We start from the raw sequence: 16728 nt of genomic DNA, 5'->3' as shown, positions 1-16728 counted from the left end.
TTGATAATTAATTAATTTTTATTTAATAAAAACTTAATTGATAAAAATAAATATTAGAATGTTTAATTAATTATAATAAAATGATACTAATCATTTAATTTTACTTTAAAATATTTTTATAAGTATGTCATTTGATTTTTTCTAATTTAATTAATTAATACCGATCCCATAGGTGGTAACTTTTTTTTTTTTTTTGGTAAGAAACAGGAATGAATACTAAAACATTACCCTCGTACTGTAATAAAAAAAAAACTAGCTAATAGAGATGGTAAAAAAAATTATTAAATGTTTAAATAGAAAAATAAAATAAAGAAGGCAGCCCCACCACGTTACCATATTTTCACTTCCCAAAAATGAATACTCGTCACTCCCACTCTCACTCCTCGCCCAAAACCCCAACAAAAATGCTCGACCGAGCCCTCTCCTCACGCCGTTCTCAGCCCCACTCCGATATCGACCTCCCCACCACCGTTGTCGCTTCTTCCGTCTCTTCCGATCCTGAATCTGCCAACTTAATCGCGGATGAGTCCAAAAACAAGAAACCACACCTCTATCTCCTGGCCACCAATTACATTTCTCGCTTGGGACTCGTCAAATCGCCGTGTCTCTGCCTCTCTCTCTGCCTTATCTTGAGCGTGTTCATGCTTTTCTCTTTGATGCTCAACTCTCGCTCCTTCATTTGCTTTTCCTCTTATGACCCGATCTCTCGGGCCAGTTTCTTCGGTCTCGATGGGCTCGACTCTGATTTCGGATCCCTCGGCGTTCCTTGGTGTAGGTTTTGCTTTAAGATTTTTTTTTGGGGGGTTTCGATTGGATCTACAACTTTCTTTCTTTCATTCTATGCTTCCTTCGTTTGCATTAGCTGAATGCGGCGGCGTTTCATTGCTCCATTATGATAAATTTACTCTCTTTGCTTCATTTTCTCATTGTCGAGCTGTGCTATAGCTGTGTTCTCTTGATTATTGGAATCTTAATATATGATTAGATCAAACGGTTTATTTGTTTCTCAAAATTATTAAAATGCTGGAAATTTATTCTCGGAGTGCAATTAGAGGACTGAATATTTGGATTCTATTACTAAATTTTTTATTTTTAATGCATTTATTAGAGCTTAAATATAAATGTTGGGTCTTTTCCTAAAAGCTTAAGCTTGTGGAATAATTAGTCCTTCAACTATCTATTTAATAGTAGTATTTGATATCCTTAGTGAAACATTCACTGGACTGTGGATAAAGAAAGTGAGTTGATAAGATTAAATTTTATTTAGGAACTAATTTTGGAACAGATTCCTCTTGACAGAATTTGGCTAAAACTTTAAAGTTGCATTAAAAGCCTATCAACAATCTATTTGAATTTGCCTACTTGGGTCTTAAATCTGTATTTAGTTCGTAGGAAACAGTGAATCCATGTTCAACCCTCTTTACTGATTCTTGTTCTGTTTCGATTGTCAAGAGCCAATCTTTGATTTCCTCCTGGTCATTTGTTATGCGGTATGAGTTTTTATTGTTCATGTCAAAAGTGAGGCCATTTGCATTTTTATTAATATTTTAACTCTTAAATTTACCAACGACTTTGTGCTCCTTTGCTTGTTTTTGTGGTAGTTTATATGGACTTATTTGGTGAATGTTATACTCTACTGGATTTTTTTAATTTAATTATTTTATTTTTCATACTAAAGACCTGATTTCATGTTAAATTCTTAAATCTTTACTTTCATTATTTGCGCCCATTTAATTCATATCCTTTTTCAAAAGGCAGATCGAAACATGGAAAAACAGTTGAATGGACATCTAAAGATTTAATCAATGGCTTGGAGGAGTTTGTACCAGTATATGAAACACGTCCAATCAAAAACAACATGTATGGGATGGGTTTTGACCACAGCTTTGGGCTTTGGTTCATTGCTCGGTGGCTAAAACCTGATATAATGATTGAGAGTGGTGCGTTCAAGGGGCATTCCACTTGGGTTCTGCGGCAAGCAATGCCTGACACACCAATTATCTCGCTCACGCCTCGACATCCCGAGAAGTACTTGAAAAAGGGGCCTGCTTATGTTGATCTAAAATGCACATACTTTGCTGGAAAAGATTTTGTGGATTTTGGAAGTGTTGATTGGGAGAGGGAGCTTAAGAAACGTGGAATTTCTGATTTCAGCCAGGTTCTTGTCTTCTTTGATGACCATCAGAATGAATTGAAAAGGTACTTATTGCATCTAAGTATTGGTGATCTTCTCTGTTTCAAGTTTTAGATGTTGCTTGAGCTCATTCAAGGCCACTTAAATGTCTTGGTTTTTACCTTTTATAGTTTTGAGTTTATTATGCTTATGTTGTTGGGATGTGCTTTCATGAACAGGCTAAAGCAGGCATTAAAAGCTGGCTTTCACCATCTTGTTTTTGAAGACAATTATGATACTGGAACCGGAGATCATTATTCATTGAGGCAGATATGTGACCAGTTCTACATAAGAGGTTGATGCTCCCACACCCTTTTTTTACTTTTATTCCTTTCTCAGTTTCTGAGCATCCTCTCATTTGTTATGCTTTCGCCCATATCCACTTCTATCTTCTGTCAATTTGTTTGTAATTTATACCCTTGTCCCTTGACTATTGTTCATGTGCTCCCTCATTTTGCCATATCTTCGGTAAGATCAACAGTAGGTATCTGAATAGGAATCTAAAAGTTGGAATACCTATTTTCTCCATAAATCATATTAATCTTTAGAATGTGTCATCATTGTCTTTGTTTTGTGACTATATAATCAAATTGGCTGTCTCTGATTTTGGCCTTTGTTATTATCATTTCTCCTCGTAAATGTGCAACCATTTTCTCATTGAATTCCTTTTTGTTTATCTTCTCATTGTTTAAACCGTTGCTTAACCAATAATTGCGTTGTGAGCTCTAGCTATGCAGTGAATATCTTGGGTTACCAGACAAAACTAGAAGGGTTCAATGCTGTAGCTACGTCATTATGTTTTGATGGTTCTTTTTATTTGCTTTTCCTGTAAATTTATAACTATTGAATCCACAACTATAAAAACAAACAGAAATGAGATTAGTTTGACTACAATAAGGCTAAAATGAAGTTGTCCTTGCAGAAGTTCATAAGTAAAAGAGACTGGAGTCTTTCAAGTTCTGATTATACTTTTAAGAGTAGCAAGACCTAATTGCATTTCTAGTATGACTTTATTTCTATTGTTATCTTGTATATTATTTTCTTTTGTTGTTGCTTGCAGTTATTTATGAATATGATCTCTGGCTAGCACCAGAAACGATTTCTGGTTGTATCTTAATGAATTCTTTCATTTTATCAGGCTTGGTATTTCTCTTTAAAATTATATTTTGAGTTCCTTATGTAGTTCACTAAGTGCAATGACAGTTTATGCATAAATTTTAATATATAATATGGTACGTTCAAATCTTTGTTTTCTGAGGTTGTTTTCGTTTCTTACCTAACTGTGAGCTTTGTTCATTCAGGAGGTGGCCATAGCTGCTTTAGGGACAGTGACGAAGCTAGGATTAGATCGAAAAGAAAGAAATTCTGGGAGAAGGCTGTGGATATAGATGAACTTTGCGAGCCACATGAGGCATGGTGGGGTGTTAGAGGGGAGATGCGGGATAACTTTAACCACAATAAGACCCCAATCTCTTATGGCCAACATTTTCAAAATAGCAGGTTTGTTGAATCGATTCTTGATGTATATTGGGAGCTGCCACCAGTTGCTGGTCCATCCCTTACCCACCAAACTCGCTATGATCCTGCTCGTGCACCTACTCCTATTGTCGAAGATGGCCGGTATGGCTTGTTTCAGCGGCTTGGTTTAGGCAGGCTTGAGAGATCTGTATTTAATGGATATACGCAGATGGTGTATCTGCAAATTTCCAAACCAGAATCTTGAAATTGTTCAGGATCAGGTCTGTTTTAACTTGAATAGATGTGTAAATATTTTTCTTTTCAGCATAGCAAGTTCAGATTATTTTGTTGTTAATTCAAAAGAATGTTACGTCCAATATTTAGGATCATACGCTATGATGTCTTTCCAATGTAATTTACTGATGTGACGATCAATATTTTCCACTTCTGATCCAAAAAGCACAATCTGGTGATCTTCAGTTGGAAGAAAGGGGTTGAAGGGAATATTTCACTGATAATCCACTACTGACTTTGAAGAGTTTCTTTAACTCATCTTGTTTCAATATGTACAGTTGTATGTTTGGTTGAATAACTAGATTCCACCAACTGAATTCATTTTGTTGTGGTGAATCAAACTGCAGATCCTATCGGTCCATTGGAAAATGGCTGTCCTATATATAGTTTTAGTTTATGCTTGGGTTAACGATGAGTAGGTTTAAACTTGATACATAAATTTTAAATATTTTTAATGTAGTACCTGAATTTGAATTTTTTAATTAATGTGATATTTGAAGAGTTGATTGCTTATCATGTGTTATTATTTGAAATTAATCACGTTAGATATAAATATCATTTTAATATTTTATTTCACATATTTATATTTTAAGAATTATATTAAAAATTTTTAAAATTTAAGTATGACATTAAATATATTATTTATTAATTTAAAAATTATATTAAAAAATTTTAAAATTTAGATATCATATTAAATATTTTAGTATAGAATAAATATTATTTATGATATTAACGATTTATACTTTGTATGGCTTCATTTGGAAAAAATTTTGGAAAAATTGCAACGAAAGCCTCACTCCAATAAATTTTTAGTCCATTGACAACGGAAAGGATCAAGCTTTTCGCAAATTTTTCATTACTGAAAATTTGAGAAAAAGCTACTTCGAAGATGGCGGCATGTTGCAAGCTCACTTACAATTTCTTTTCAAAAAGAATTACTGAAAGCAGGAATTGAACTTTAAAGTCTTACTATTAAAGTATTGCATAATTACCAATTCAATCAATCCTATTTGCTTTCTTTTTTTTTCTTTTTTTATTTGGAAGAGAAGGATTGAAAGCTATTTTTGAGCAGATCAAATATCAATGGCTGATACAAATGATAGAATCAAGCTTTAAACAATACTTAATTATTCAGAGTTGTACCTGAGAGAGCATCCTTGCATCAGATATTGCTTCCATCCTTGGAACAGCACTTAATTATTCAGAGTTGTTCTGTCCAATTAGACATCACCCACACTGAGGTGTTTTTGGATGAAAAAATTAGCTGATTCATGTTACAACCCTAATCATGAAGGCATGGTGCCAAACTAGCGTGACACCACCATTGCCTGACTAATCAACAAAAGAAAATATCTCAAATGGAGCACACTTTTTTCTTTGTTCTAATCAGAATGCAAAGTTTGAAATGACGGGATTTTGTGGCTTTTTCTCAAACAAGAACAGTAACTAATCTAATTCCAACATTTGTCACCCCAAGTTTTAGATTCATTGCAACTGATCAATGGCCTTTTCTTTGCTTTTCTATTCTTTGTCTGATTGATTAGAAAGTCTTTTCAAGGCAGGCGTGCTCTTCTTTTTCAGATGGAGAAAGAACAAAAATGAAAGAGATTGGCAATCCACAATCAATCCATTTACACAGTACTGAAAATACATAAATGGAGAAAAAGATAGAAGAAGAGAAAGGTAAACCAGGCAACCTTAAATAATTGGACATGTCTCCAATGCCATCATTTGTCTAATAGAAGGCTTTTTTTTTTTTCCTTCTTAAATTCCACTAAATACATCAAACTTATGATATCTGAAAACGTATATATAATTCTTGAGTAAAGTGCTCAACTGTTCATCCTTAAAATTCTGAAGTTTTTGAAGACTTGTTTTCTTTTGGTCTTCAAGATGCTTTTGCATTAATTCTGGTTCTTGCATTTCTCCATGGCCCTTGGAGCTGAAAGCAGTCAAGTGGAGTCACTCAATATCAGGATGAGTTGAATAAAATACTCCAAGGAGATAATATGTGTTAACAAAATTTAAAGCAAGCTAATTCATTGTTGCCTTTAATTAAGGAAAAGAATGACAAACTATGGTGGATTTTATTTAATCAGCAAAGGATACCTAGTCCAATTGCCTCTGAACCTTTCATTATCCTTAGTCTCCTGCACGAATCGGTGAACATCCTGAATAACAAAGATAACAAGATAAGGAAACCTAGGAATCTATCATCATAAGGAAAAAATATGGTAAGACAATAACTAATTGCAAGAAATCAGATTGCAGGAATATAGATCAATTAGGCTGTATTTTAAGAAAAGTGATACATTGCAATGTCAAGTTGCACAATGAACATTGATATTAACTCTTAACAATCACAAATAGGACATGACTGTAGATAATTTAAGTCTATCTCTTTTATCATTTGCAAATTACAGAATTTAGCTTAAAAACCACTTCTCACCAAGAATTATCCAAGAAATTGAAAAGAACACATCAAGAGCTATTTAGGAGGAAAAGCGCTTACTCCCATGGAACATCGCCTACAAGCATCCAATCTCCATCCTTGTCTTCATATGTCAACACGTACTCAGATCCGTGGAGAAGATCCATCAGACGACTCTCACTGAGACCATCTCGCACAGGAAGCCCATTGGAACTGCACTGACCTGAATCACAGCCATCCATACATCAACACACACTCGACTATAAAATCACAGTATGCTAACTGTTTTAAAACAAAATTAGCTCATGCTCTGGTAATGAGAGTATTTGATGGTAGAAGCTCTTAAAAACTCATTAAGCTTATGTAGCAGTGAGTTTTTTTTTTTTTGGTTCTGCAGGTTTAATTCTTGATTAAAACAACTCCACCACACAAAGTACAAATCCTTACAAATCCACAAGTTTTTTTTTTTTCTTTACTCTATGCCTATTTTGCTCATGAATCTTTTTTGAAAAATACTATCAGACTTTATTATGCAATATATTTTGTTACAGAATTGAGAAAACAAAATATTAAAAAAATATTGTGAAGACTTAATAATTTATATTTGTATAAAATTATTATAAAATTATTATCATGACAGTTAAATTATATGTCTAATAACTCAATCAAAAGAAAGACAAGAATAAGAAGGGAGTTTTTATTCTAAAACAAGTGTTAGAAGCCTCATTTAAGGTTATGTATAGATCAATTATATCTTAGAAAAAGCATAAAAAATCAGCTCATTGAGAATTGACCAAAGCACAAAAAAAACGCAAAATTTCAAAAAAAAAAAAAAAAAGGTAATCTTAAAACGTTTTAAAGATGCATTCCCTTTCTAAATCATCCTAATGGTGGGCATAGTGCATGCTAAAGTAGAGCTATGCATGTCTGAGGGATTGTATACCAATTGTAAAACAGCTGAACATCTTCTCCAAAGCTGATGAGAGTTCCATATAGTTTTTGTAGGTCTTGAGGTCAACCTTCCTCAGGTATGGTGCTCCATCCATGCTCACCTTTACATAGAGGCAACCGGCAGCTTCATCACTGTTCTTTGCCAAATTAGAGGCCATGGTATTCTTCCGGAATGATCGAATTGGTGGCCATCCAACGACCTGTGCCCTGTTACAGAAATCTTGCTCAATAATTGACGTAAATTTACAAACAAACTAGCTGTTATACAAGTAAAAATCCACCTTTTTAAATACTTGCTTAATAATTGATGTGAAATTACAAACAAAGTAGCTGATATACAGAAATCCTGCTCAATAATTGAAAACGTGTTTAAGCTACAATGGCTAAAATCCACCTTTAAGAAAAAGAAGCTAGCCGCACCACAGTCAAAGCAGATGCCCAAACGAAAATCAAAACCATCTCATCAAAACTTGATAAAAAGTATGTTATCTACAATTAATTAATTTGTCATTTATTTTCTTAAAACTTCAAAATAGTAAAATTTTCCCCTTTTGCCCATATTTCCTCAACAATTGAAAAGAAAAAAAAAAAAGAAACAGTTTTGAAGATAAACTTACTTTGCAGCAGGAGCACTAGCATGCTCATTTGCGGCCGGAACAAGACTCTTATCTTGAACCGGCTTTGGAGACAGGGGAACACCACCAACCTCTTTCATGGCAGCTACAGATACCCTTGCTTGCTGGGAATTGGTTTTGCTCTCCAAACCACCTCTAGGAGAGGCCAAGACAGCACCTGTAGCCAACTCAACATCAGAATTACCATTCATAGGGAAAACCCATTTCCCATTAGAGCCATCAATGGCATCTGAGAAACCCCTTTTAAATCCAGACACCAAGTTCTTCAGAGGGCTCACAGCAAAACCATTAATTTTATCATTACTCTCCAAATCTTTGCCAAAAAGAGACACTTTTCTCTCAGGAGACTGAGAACCTGGTAAACCAAGCCTCAGCTCAGTTTCTTTGAGATTGAGAGAAGTGTTGTTGGTAGTTTTGCTAGTTTTGTCTTCAATGGAGTGAGTTGAAGAGGAAGAAGAAGAAGATATCTTCTCCGAGCTTCTTTCCATTGAAGAAGTCTCTGTTAAGCCAATGTAATCATGTTCTAAAGGTGTAGACATCAAGGTTTCAAACTTTTAAGAACTTCGTTTCTTAAATATATATACAACAAGGAAAATGAAGAAGAAAAGGAGGAGGCTAATGTGAGAAGAGAGAGAGAGAGAGGCAGTCTGGTTTTTGATGAAGCAGAAAAAGAAGCTTCTTTAGCCTTGCTGTAGCTGCCTTGTTAGTATTATTATAAAAATTTTTCCCTTTTTTTGTCTAAATTCTACTTTTATATCTGGTGTTGCAAAAAAAAAAAAAAAAAACCTTCCTTACCATGGCGAAAGTTAAGATGACTTTGATTTGTATGAACAATTGTAAAAAGGAAATATATATTTTAAATTTGTGTACGTGTGATTGCAATTTTACCTCCAAATAGCTCAAAATTTACAAATTCTAAATCTAAATTTAATTTGAATTTAAGCAATATATTTGCTTATGTAATAGAGAATACCACAGCTTGAATTTAACATTTTTATTTATAATTTATTTTTTTGACCTTTTTTTTAATTATTGTAATATGATGTAAGTTACCATCAATCTAAAGGCAAAAAATTCATGGCATTAATTTATTGTTATTATTATTATTATCATTATTAAGTTTTTTTTTTATCAAATTGCTAAAATAATGATGTTTCATTAAATGAATAAACGCATTTTAGTTTATTGTTCATATTAATTAATTTTTAACAACTAAAATATAAGATTCAACCAAAAAAAGTTAATGAGTCCTTAGGTCAACGTCAGTTAAATAATTATTTAAATATAATATTAATTAATAAATTTATTATTTAAATATAAAATTAAATTTTTTTAATTTAAATATCATATTATATATTTTATTATAATTTAAAAATAATTTATAATATTAACTTTGTAAAAATTTACAAGACATTGTCATAAAAAAGAACAAAAATTTTCTCCTTTAGATGTCAAAGTGTGAGTCGTGATCGTGAACCCCAAATCGTTTGTTAACCAAATAAAAACAAATCTTTATTCATTATAGTAAATGAAATGCGTTTTTATTTTGGGTTTATATTGTTTTTAGACCTGTTCCACCGACAAATCACTTGGTTGTCCCGGCAACCTTTTCCACACTGCTCTTATCACTATATTTTTTAAATTAAAAATTTTTAAAAATAAAATATTTTATTTTATTTTCAAAATCAAAATAAATGATTAAATGATGTATGAATTTTTTTTAAATTTATAAATCACATATCAATAAAAAATTAAAAAAATTTAAATCTGTGTACTTTTACATTCGGATCCTAAAACTTAGCCCATTACTACCATTATACTTCGCTTTATTTATTTATTTATTTTGACACTTACCTACTAAGTGCATGTAAGCAAAAGAACAGAAGCCCATTTAAAAGAGTTTTTATAGAGAAAAAAATGAATAGGTCAATGCCAAATATGAAATATGAATATGTTGTGAGAAAATTTTGAAAATAAAATTTTAATTGCATTAAATTATATAAAAAATATAAATTTTAAATCTTTCCAAAAAAATTAAATTAATATAGAATTTTAAAATATTTTTATTGTTTTGTAAAAATAAAAAGTATCAAATCGATATATAAAATACATGTTGATACAAAAATTTTGAAGACGGTGGAGAATCTAAGCAATATAGAAAATTAGTACTAGATTTTGTTTTGGGTGCTATATTAAAAGAAAAAATCAGAAATTTGAAAGCAGCAAAAAAAAAAAAAAATGGCAGCAAGATCCAAAGCAGCAGGCACGAGGCAGGGCAGGCAGCTGTGGACGATGCGTGGGAAAGGGATGGCACGAGAAAGAACAACTGAGCGTGTCAAGAGTTGAAAATGAAGCAACGTGACAAAACAATATAATTTCAGACTTGTTACTGAGCATCATGAAACTCTTCCTTTAGTGGAGGACAGATTTTTTTTTTTTTCACTAGATTTTATTCTAGACATTTTGTAATCTTGAAGGGGACAATATAAAACCAAAACAGGTCTTGAAATTTGAAAAATTTTTGTTGGAAACTTGTCAAGAACAATCAAATGCTGTAATTTTTGCAGTCCCAGATCCCTTAGAAGAGTCATTCGCCAAATTGTGGGTGTTATTGGTGAAACCAAAGTGTATAAAAAAAAAATCTTTTAAATTTATCTCTCTAATGATTATAGACACATAAAAAATATTAAAACTTTAATTTCAAATCAAATTTTTTTCTTTTTTCTTTTTATTTATATTAAAGCTTTATCCTCTTTATATAAAAAAAACCATCAAACTCGAGTCTTATCAAGTGTTATATTATATTTTTAATTAAAATTTGATAAATATTTCAAAAAAAATTTTAAATACATAAAATTAACATAAAAAAATACGTTTCTAATATTTTTTGTATTACTAAAAATAATGATGTGCTTTGATTTTTGCATACGGAGATTAATCCGATTTATCCGACTACCATTGAGAAAAAAATAAGTGAATTATTAATGGAAATAGAAGTTAAAGATGAATTATCTCTTGTGGAAATCTATTATGACCAGGCAGTCTCAATTTGCCCCTTCTTTCTTTTTACTGATTGCTCTGCGGATGGTTGCAGTCAAAATGTCGGGGTGAATCTTTTTTTACCACGCGTGTATCTGTTTCCAATTATTGTGTAAATCCCCAAAAACAGTCGTTACTCATTAGCAATTACAACGCGTGCATCTCCATTCAACGGTCCGTAGCTGAAATATATTAACGAATAAGATTTTTCCACGTCTGCATTAGGTGGTTGGGGGACATAACGGCGTTTTGTTGTTGGGGTTGACGGATGTAAACCGTAATGATTGTAAATTGACTCTTAGACCTCCGTGCTAAACCAGTTAAGTTGACAGTTTACCTTTGGTTTGGTCTCCTAAACAGGCAAGATGTAAATTTTTTATTTCTAATAAGTATTTTATATACCAAATTTCCACAATCTATTTTTGTCCCATTTTTAACAACAAAATTTCAACCTTTATTCGAATAATTAATTATACTAAAGGAAGAAGGGCTAGGAGGCATACTGTTATGATCTTCATTTACCCTATTTTTTATATATTTTTTATCTTGTTAATGATAAGAAAAAATATTATTGTTATTTTTATGTACCTTTAAGATCAATTCAATAGATTTGAAAATACATTTAAAATTTAAAAGTTAATATTTATTTTCTTTTTTATCTCTAATTTTTTTATATAAAAAAAGATAAAATCAAATTATGCATTCGAAAAAAAAAACTAATAAAAATTTCCCATAAAAAAACCTATCCAAAATGTATAATTTTACCAAATTCAAAATGATTTTAATAACACAAATGATTTGGTGTTTGCAAAAAATTAGAGCTCATCATGGTCAATTGAACCTCTTTTACAATCAATGTTTTGCCTTTGTTCTTGTATTTATACTTTATTTTATGAGATTGTATCTAAGTTTAGAGCTTGTGCCTTAAATCAAACTTTATTAGAAATAATTAAAAATAGTTTATTTTAATACATGTGAGAAAACCCTTTCTCAAACATTCGTTTTTACTTTATTTTTATTTATTCCTCTATTTTTTTTCAATTTTTTTGCCATAAATTTTCAACTTTTTAAGCCCCAAAAAATGTATTTTTTTCCTTTTTTCAATAAATTATTTGGATCAGAACTCAGCTCAAAAAAATGTAATAATTGGGTGTGTGTTTTTTTGAAGGGTAGTCATGGTGTATTGCATCACTATGTAAAAGCCGCCCACTAGAGATCTGCCATTTGATAGGTACAAACACTCAACAACGTTGATTTAATATGCAATTATTTTTTTTTTCTTAGTTGTAAGAAGGCTGCTTCCCCAATACCATAATTTCTTTGTTGCAAAAATTTTTTGTTAGCTTTCAATTGAATAATAATGTGAAGAAAATAAATTTTTAAGATTGAATATGAATATTTTAAAGTCTGCAAACCTTGCATAATCTCCACGTACAATATTCTGTCCAATCCATTATAATCTCTGAATGCTCCAATCCATTATAATTTGATTTTTGTTGGCCAATTTTTTTTTTTAATTTGTCACCATGAACTAGAAATGGCTACTCCAAATGGGTTTTTGATTCTCTATCCATATAAAGACTAAACTCATAAAATTTAATCACTTTCTTTACAATCTAACTTTAGTTTATTTTTGTTGTGTCCCTTTGAGGTTTTATATATTATATATGTTTGGTTATCATAATTGATCAGGTTCTATTTTGTTTTCTAAAATTTAAATATTATCATAAATATTTATGATCGAATAAATTTTATATTTGAATACATATTAGTTACTGTATAAAAAGATATACATTGTTCCTATGATTTGGCTTTAAGTTCTATGAAAAAAAATCAAGAAGAATTATATATGTGCTCCTTCCATTGATGGATAAGCATCAAGGAAAAAGCCAAAACGAAAAAGAGGGAGGATTTTTTTTTTTTTATCAATTCATTGAAACCATTCCCATGTAAGTATCATCTTAAAAAATGTTAATAAGTGTTAATATTTAGTATATAAGGTAATTTATGTTATTGTATCGTATTTTATGTCAGACATGATTTTAGATATAATACAAATAATTTTGATATGAAAATAATAAAAATATTTAAATTATATGAATAATCTAAATATGAATACGACACGTTTATTATATATATTACATGTGATATAACACGATTAATACTTTTAAAATTAATTTGTTTAACACAATCCAAATAATTCAACACGATTAATATGATTAAACACGAATAACACAATTAATTTATTTATTTAAACAAAAAAAATCATTTAAGTTAGTACTTAAATAAAAAATTATTTACAAACTAAATATTGATAACTATTTAAATACTAAAATAATATGATAAATATGATTATTAATTTATTTAAAAAATAAATTAAAATAATTTTTATAGTTTATATGTTATATATGCTTGCATGAATATATGTTATATGAACAGTATTGTATCTTAAGTATGTTATTACTGTTTTATATGGATATGATATGAATAATATTATATCTTAATCATATCGATATGATTAAGACATAAAATACAATTACACTAAATTCATATATGATTTTTTCGTATCATTTTTATATCATGTTATCGTGTTGTACTTAAAATAATCAGGTCTAATATTTAGTTATTTATAATAAAAATTATAACCTTTGTATATTTTGGAGATAGAGAAATCTGATTGGAAAATGGAAACAGATAGGATTCTTTTGAGTGATGATAAATAATTGAAGGCATAAGCAATGTTACTTAAATGAGAATGGTGCCCCAAAATGTCCCCCACGCCAATGTTAAAAGTTAGGGTTTTCGACTACTTTATTATCATCACTTTTAGTTTGCAACAAACAAAGAAACAAGTTTTGGCCCCTCCATCGCCATAAATACTACTATAAAATGCACAAGCATTACAGATGATCTCAGGTATAGCCCTTTTGGATGGGTCATTATCATAGGGAAGAATTTCCTTTATTTATTAACTATCTTAATTTGCATAGTCTAAGTTGGTCAAAAAGATATAACGCTGGCTTAGCATGCAAACACTGGAATTGATTGAACTTGCTAACTTAATTAAATCTCGGTTATATGTTAATACCAGTAATTTTTTATTTTTAAATTTATGATATCTTTTATATAAAAATTAAAAAAATTAAAAAAAAAGTAATGAAATGAGATCCAAGGGTTGAATTAATTAATGATAGTAATTAAGTAATATGTCTCATTTTCCTTCTCTATTAGGCTTAATTATTGATTTTTATCATGTTCATTGATACTTTATATTGGTATTAAGTTTTGACATTTACCAATTTAAGTGAAGGGTTTTACTAACGAGTACCATTAGGGCTGTCCCTAAGGTTAGGTCATATGCTATTTACAGTAATAATTTTATATTAAATGTAATAATTTATAATTTTATTCATAATTTTCTATGTATTGAATGAAAATATTATTATATAAATATTCTTAACAAGTGTCACACTCGGTAGCAAAATAATTTTTTTAATGAAATTAAAAAGTGTTTATAAATATTCATTAAATTAATTAAAAATGTTATTTTAAAAAATGTTTTTCATTCAATACATATTTTATCAAAATTTGAAAAACATAATTCATTAATATATATAATTTTTTTATATTTAAAACTATCAAAATTTAAATCATAATTACTGAAATAAAAAATCTAATATTTTTCCAATAAATCATATGTCTGTTGACAATAAAATATCCTTTTTATAAAGCAAAACAATAAAAGCAAAAGGGTATGGAAATCATTTTTGGAATCAAAATGTGCTTTCGTTGATCTTGTTACTCCTAGTATTATCTTTTGATAGAAAAACTAAAAAAGAAAAAAACCTAAATGTACTTAAAAAATTAAAACTTTACATGATCTACAATTCACATGCTATATCTAATCAGCTATGTATTTTTAATTTGTGTAGTGCTAATAGGAGGGGGAAAAAATAAGAGAAGAAAAAAAAATTCCCTCACCGCCGCTTTGTTTGACTGAGAACCAGCTATATTCACCTTTAAAATGGACCCCGGCGGTGGCAATGTGGTTGCGACCACCAGATCTTACATCGTAATCCCACAAACAAATTTTAAGCTTAGCCTTTAGCATTTCAACCCATTGTATCCTTCAAGTGCACCAAGCCCCACTTAAACCCTACTCTCTCCTCCGGTTACATTCTCTTACCTGCTAAATACGATAATTTGTTCCATATTTATTGTACCCATTTATCATTAATTTATTAATTGATATATCATGTTTGGGACGTAATATATAATATAATTTATAAATAAAAAAAATTCAAAATAATTAATTTTTGAATAATATTGGACAACAAACATTACTCTTTAATATATTTTTTATATTTAAAGATTATTAAAAATTGAATTATAATTATTAAAATTAATATTTTCCATTTAAAAACAATATATATCTATGATTCTCTCTCTATATATAATGTGCTCAAATTATGTGTCATGCTTATCTGGGGTCCCATTTTCTCCCACGCAATAGCTACAGTGTTCACCAAATTTGATGGCATGCCCACCGCCCCTCTGAAAAGGGGATTCTGCTTGTTCCTCATTATTCCATCAAAAAGTTCTGTTTTGCTCACGGATCAAACCTTTTTTTTTTGTAAATTTCCGTAGGAGGGTAAAACTTTTAATGAGAAGGAGGATGACAGGTTAGAAATCACGTTAATTTACCTTTTATAGAATTTTTTAATTATTAGGTCAAGAAGCGAAAGGTGCAAATCATACTTTCTCGATTTGATATGTACTCGAATCATTCGTTCACCTCTTTTTATGAAATGCGTTTCAGTAAGATTAAATATTGATTTTTAATTTTTACAATTCTTTTTCTCGTATTACATAGACTATAGCCTTTTTTTTAAAAAAACAAATCTAAGTTTTATAAGATTATTGAAAGGATTGTTAGAGTGACTTCAAAAGGGAACTCCAGCCAACAATTTTATCCTGCCTCAAATAGTCTAGCATGAAATTTTTCTCAAAGTATTGTATTTCAACTTTCTATAATTACTTTTGAAAATCAGGTGATATGATTTATCATTGGATTTGCTTCTTTCCCAATAGATTTGTATGTTAAATGGGTCAATGAATCAGATGATCATAGGAATATATAACTATCAAAAAGTAAATACATTGAATAAAAAGGGATATTGTGGGGTTAAATTGCAAGAATAATAGATTTACAAAATCAACTTAAACAAATCAGATCCTTTTGGCTATCATGGTAAATGAAAATGATAGTTAATTGATCATAGCAATAACAGTAGCAGCATGATTCCGACTCGAAATTTTACCTTTCGGTCGAGACATTTTTCTTTTTCTAGATTCCCTTATAGCAAGGTAGTTTAACAAGTATACTTGATTGCTGCATAAATCTGGCTATGAAGGTGAAGATTACCTAACAATCGACAAACGAAAATTGATTGAGTTGGAAAGGATGAAATATTGTGTTTGTAAGGTTTAGATCTATTTCAACAGACAGCATTTCAATGCAAATCTTTGTTAAGGCTTACAACATAATTGGTAAAGATCGAATATTACGTTTGTAAAATTTATATTTGATTCAAATTGCCAGAAGTCTTGAATGATCTTAAAGTCCGAGCTTGAGTCTTCGCTAAATCTTATGGTATGCCTTGATCCAAGGTATGAAATTAGTATGAAGTTAGTCTATTAACTTTATTAATTATATTCAATGGATTGAAGGTCTGAATCCAAGTTTC

General features: G+C 30.1%; 2 protein-coding genes across 2 annotated transcripts; one reads left to right on the top strand and one right to left on the bottom strand.

The window, feature by feature from the left end:
• Positions 1 to 331: 331 nt before the first annotated feature.
• LOC111274549 (uncharacterized) lies at positions 332 to 4075 on the top strand. The gene is made up of 4 exons (XM_022859271.2): positions 332 to 771; positions 1755 to 2199; positions 2353 to 2468; positions 3475 to 4075. Exons 1-4 carry the CDS (start codon positions 354 to 356, stop codon positions 3894 to 3896), a joined length of 1401 nt encoding a protein of 466 aa, XP_022715006.1. The 5' UTR covers positions 332 to 353; the 3' UTR covers positions 3897 to 4075.
• Positions 4076 to 5595: 1520 nt separating this feature from the next.
• On the bottom strand, positions 5596 to 8766 carry LOC111274550 (auxin-responsive protein IAA27-like). Its single transcript, XM_022859272.2, has 5 exons — positions 7925 to 8766; positions 7300 to 7514; positions 6438 to 6579; positions 6035 to 6096; positions 5596 to 5867 (listed from the first exon to the last, which is right to left on the bottom strand). Exons 1-5 carry the CDS (start codon positions 8479 to 8481, stop codon positions 5830 to 5832), a joined length of 1014 nt encoding a protein of 337 aa, XP_022715007.1. The 5' UTR covers positions 8482 to 8766; the 3' UTR covers positions 5596 to 5829.
• Positions 8767 to 16728: the final 7962 nt, after the last annotated feature.

The sequence above is a fragment of the Durio zibethinus genome, chromosome 26, assembly GCF_047325235.1.
Source record: "Durio zibethinus cultivar Kanyao isolate XHJ-2024 chromosome 26, ASM4732523v1, whole genome shotgun sequence".
NCBI lineage: Eukaryota > Viridiplantae > Streptophyta > Magnoliopsida > Malvales > Malvaceae > Durio > Durio zibethinus.
The sequence above is the reverse complement of the archived record's forward strand: the minus strand, read 5'-3'. Positions and strand labels throughout refer to the sequence as shown.

What these genes read in the sequence shown, in the direction of transcription:
- LOC111274549 (XM_022859271.2), top strand. Translation starts at nt 354, where the DNA reads ATGAATACTCGTCACTCCCACTCTCACTCCTCGCCCAAAACCCCAACA. An exon ending in ATCCCTCGGCGTTCCTTGGT is followed by an intron (nt 772 to 1,754) that starts GTAGGTTTTGCT and finishes CTTTTTCAAAAG; the next exon opens with GCAGATCGAAACATGGAAAA. An exon ending in CATCAGAATGAATTGAAAAG is followed by an intron (nt 2,200 to 2,352) that starts GTACTTATTGCA and finishes TTTCATGAACAG; the next exon opens with GCTAAAGCAGGCATTAAAAG.
- LOC111274550 (XM_022859272.2), bottom strand. Translation starts at nt 8,481, where the DNA reads ATGTCTACACCTTTAGAACATGATTACATTGGCTTAACAGAGACTTCT. An exon ending in GCTAGTGCTCCTGCTGCAAA is followed by an intron (nt 7,515 to 7,924) that starts GTAAGTTTATCT and finishes TTTCTGTAACAG; the next exon opens with GGCACAGGTCGTTGGATGGC. An exon ending in GTTCAGCTGTTTTACAATTG is followed by an intron (nt 6,580 to 7,299) that starts GTATACAATCCC and finishes GCTGTGATTCAG; the next exon opens with GTCAGTGCAGTTCCAATGGG.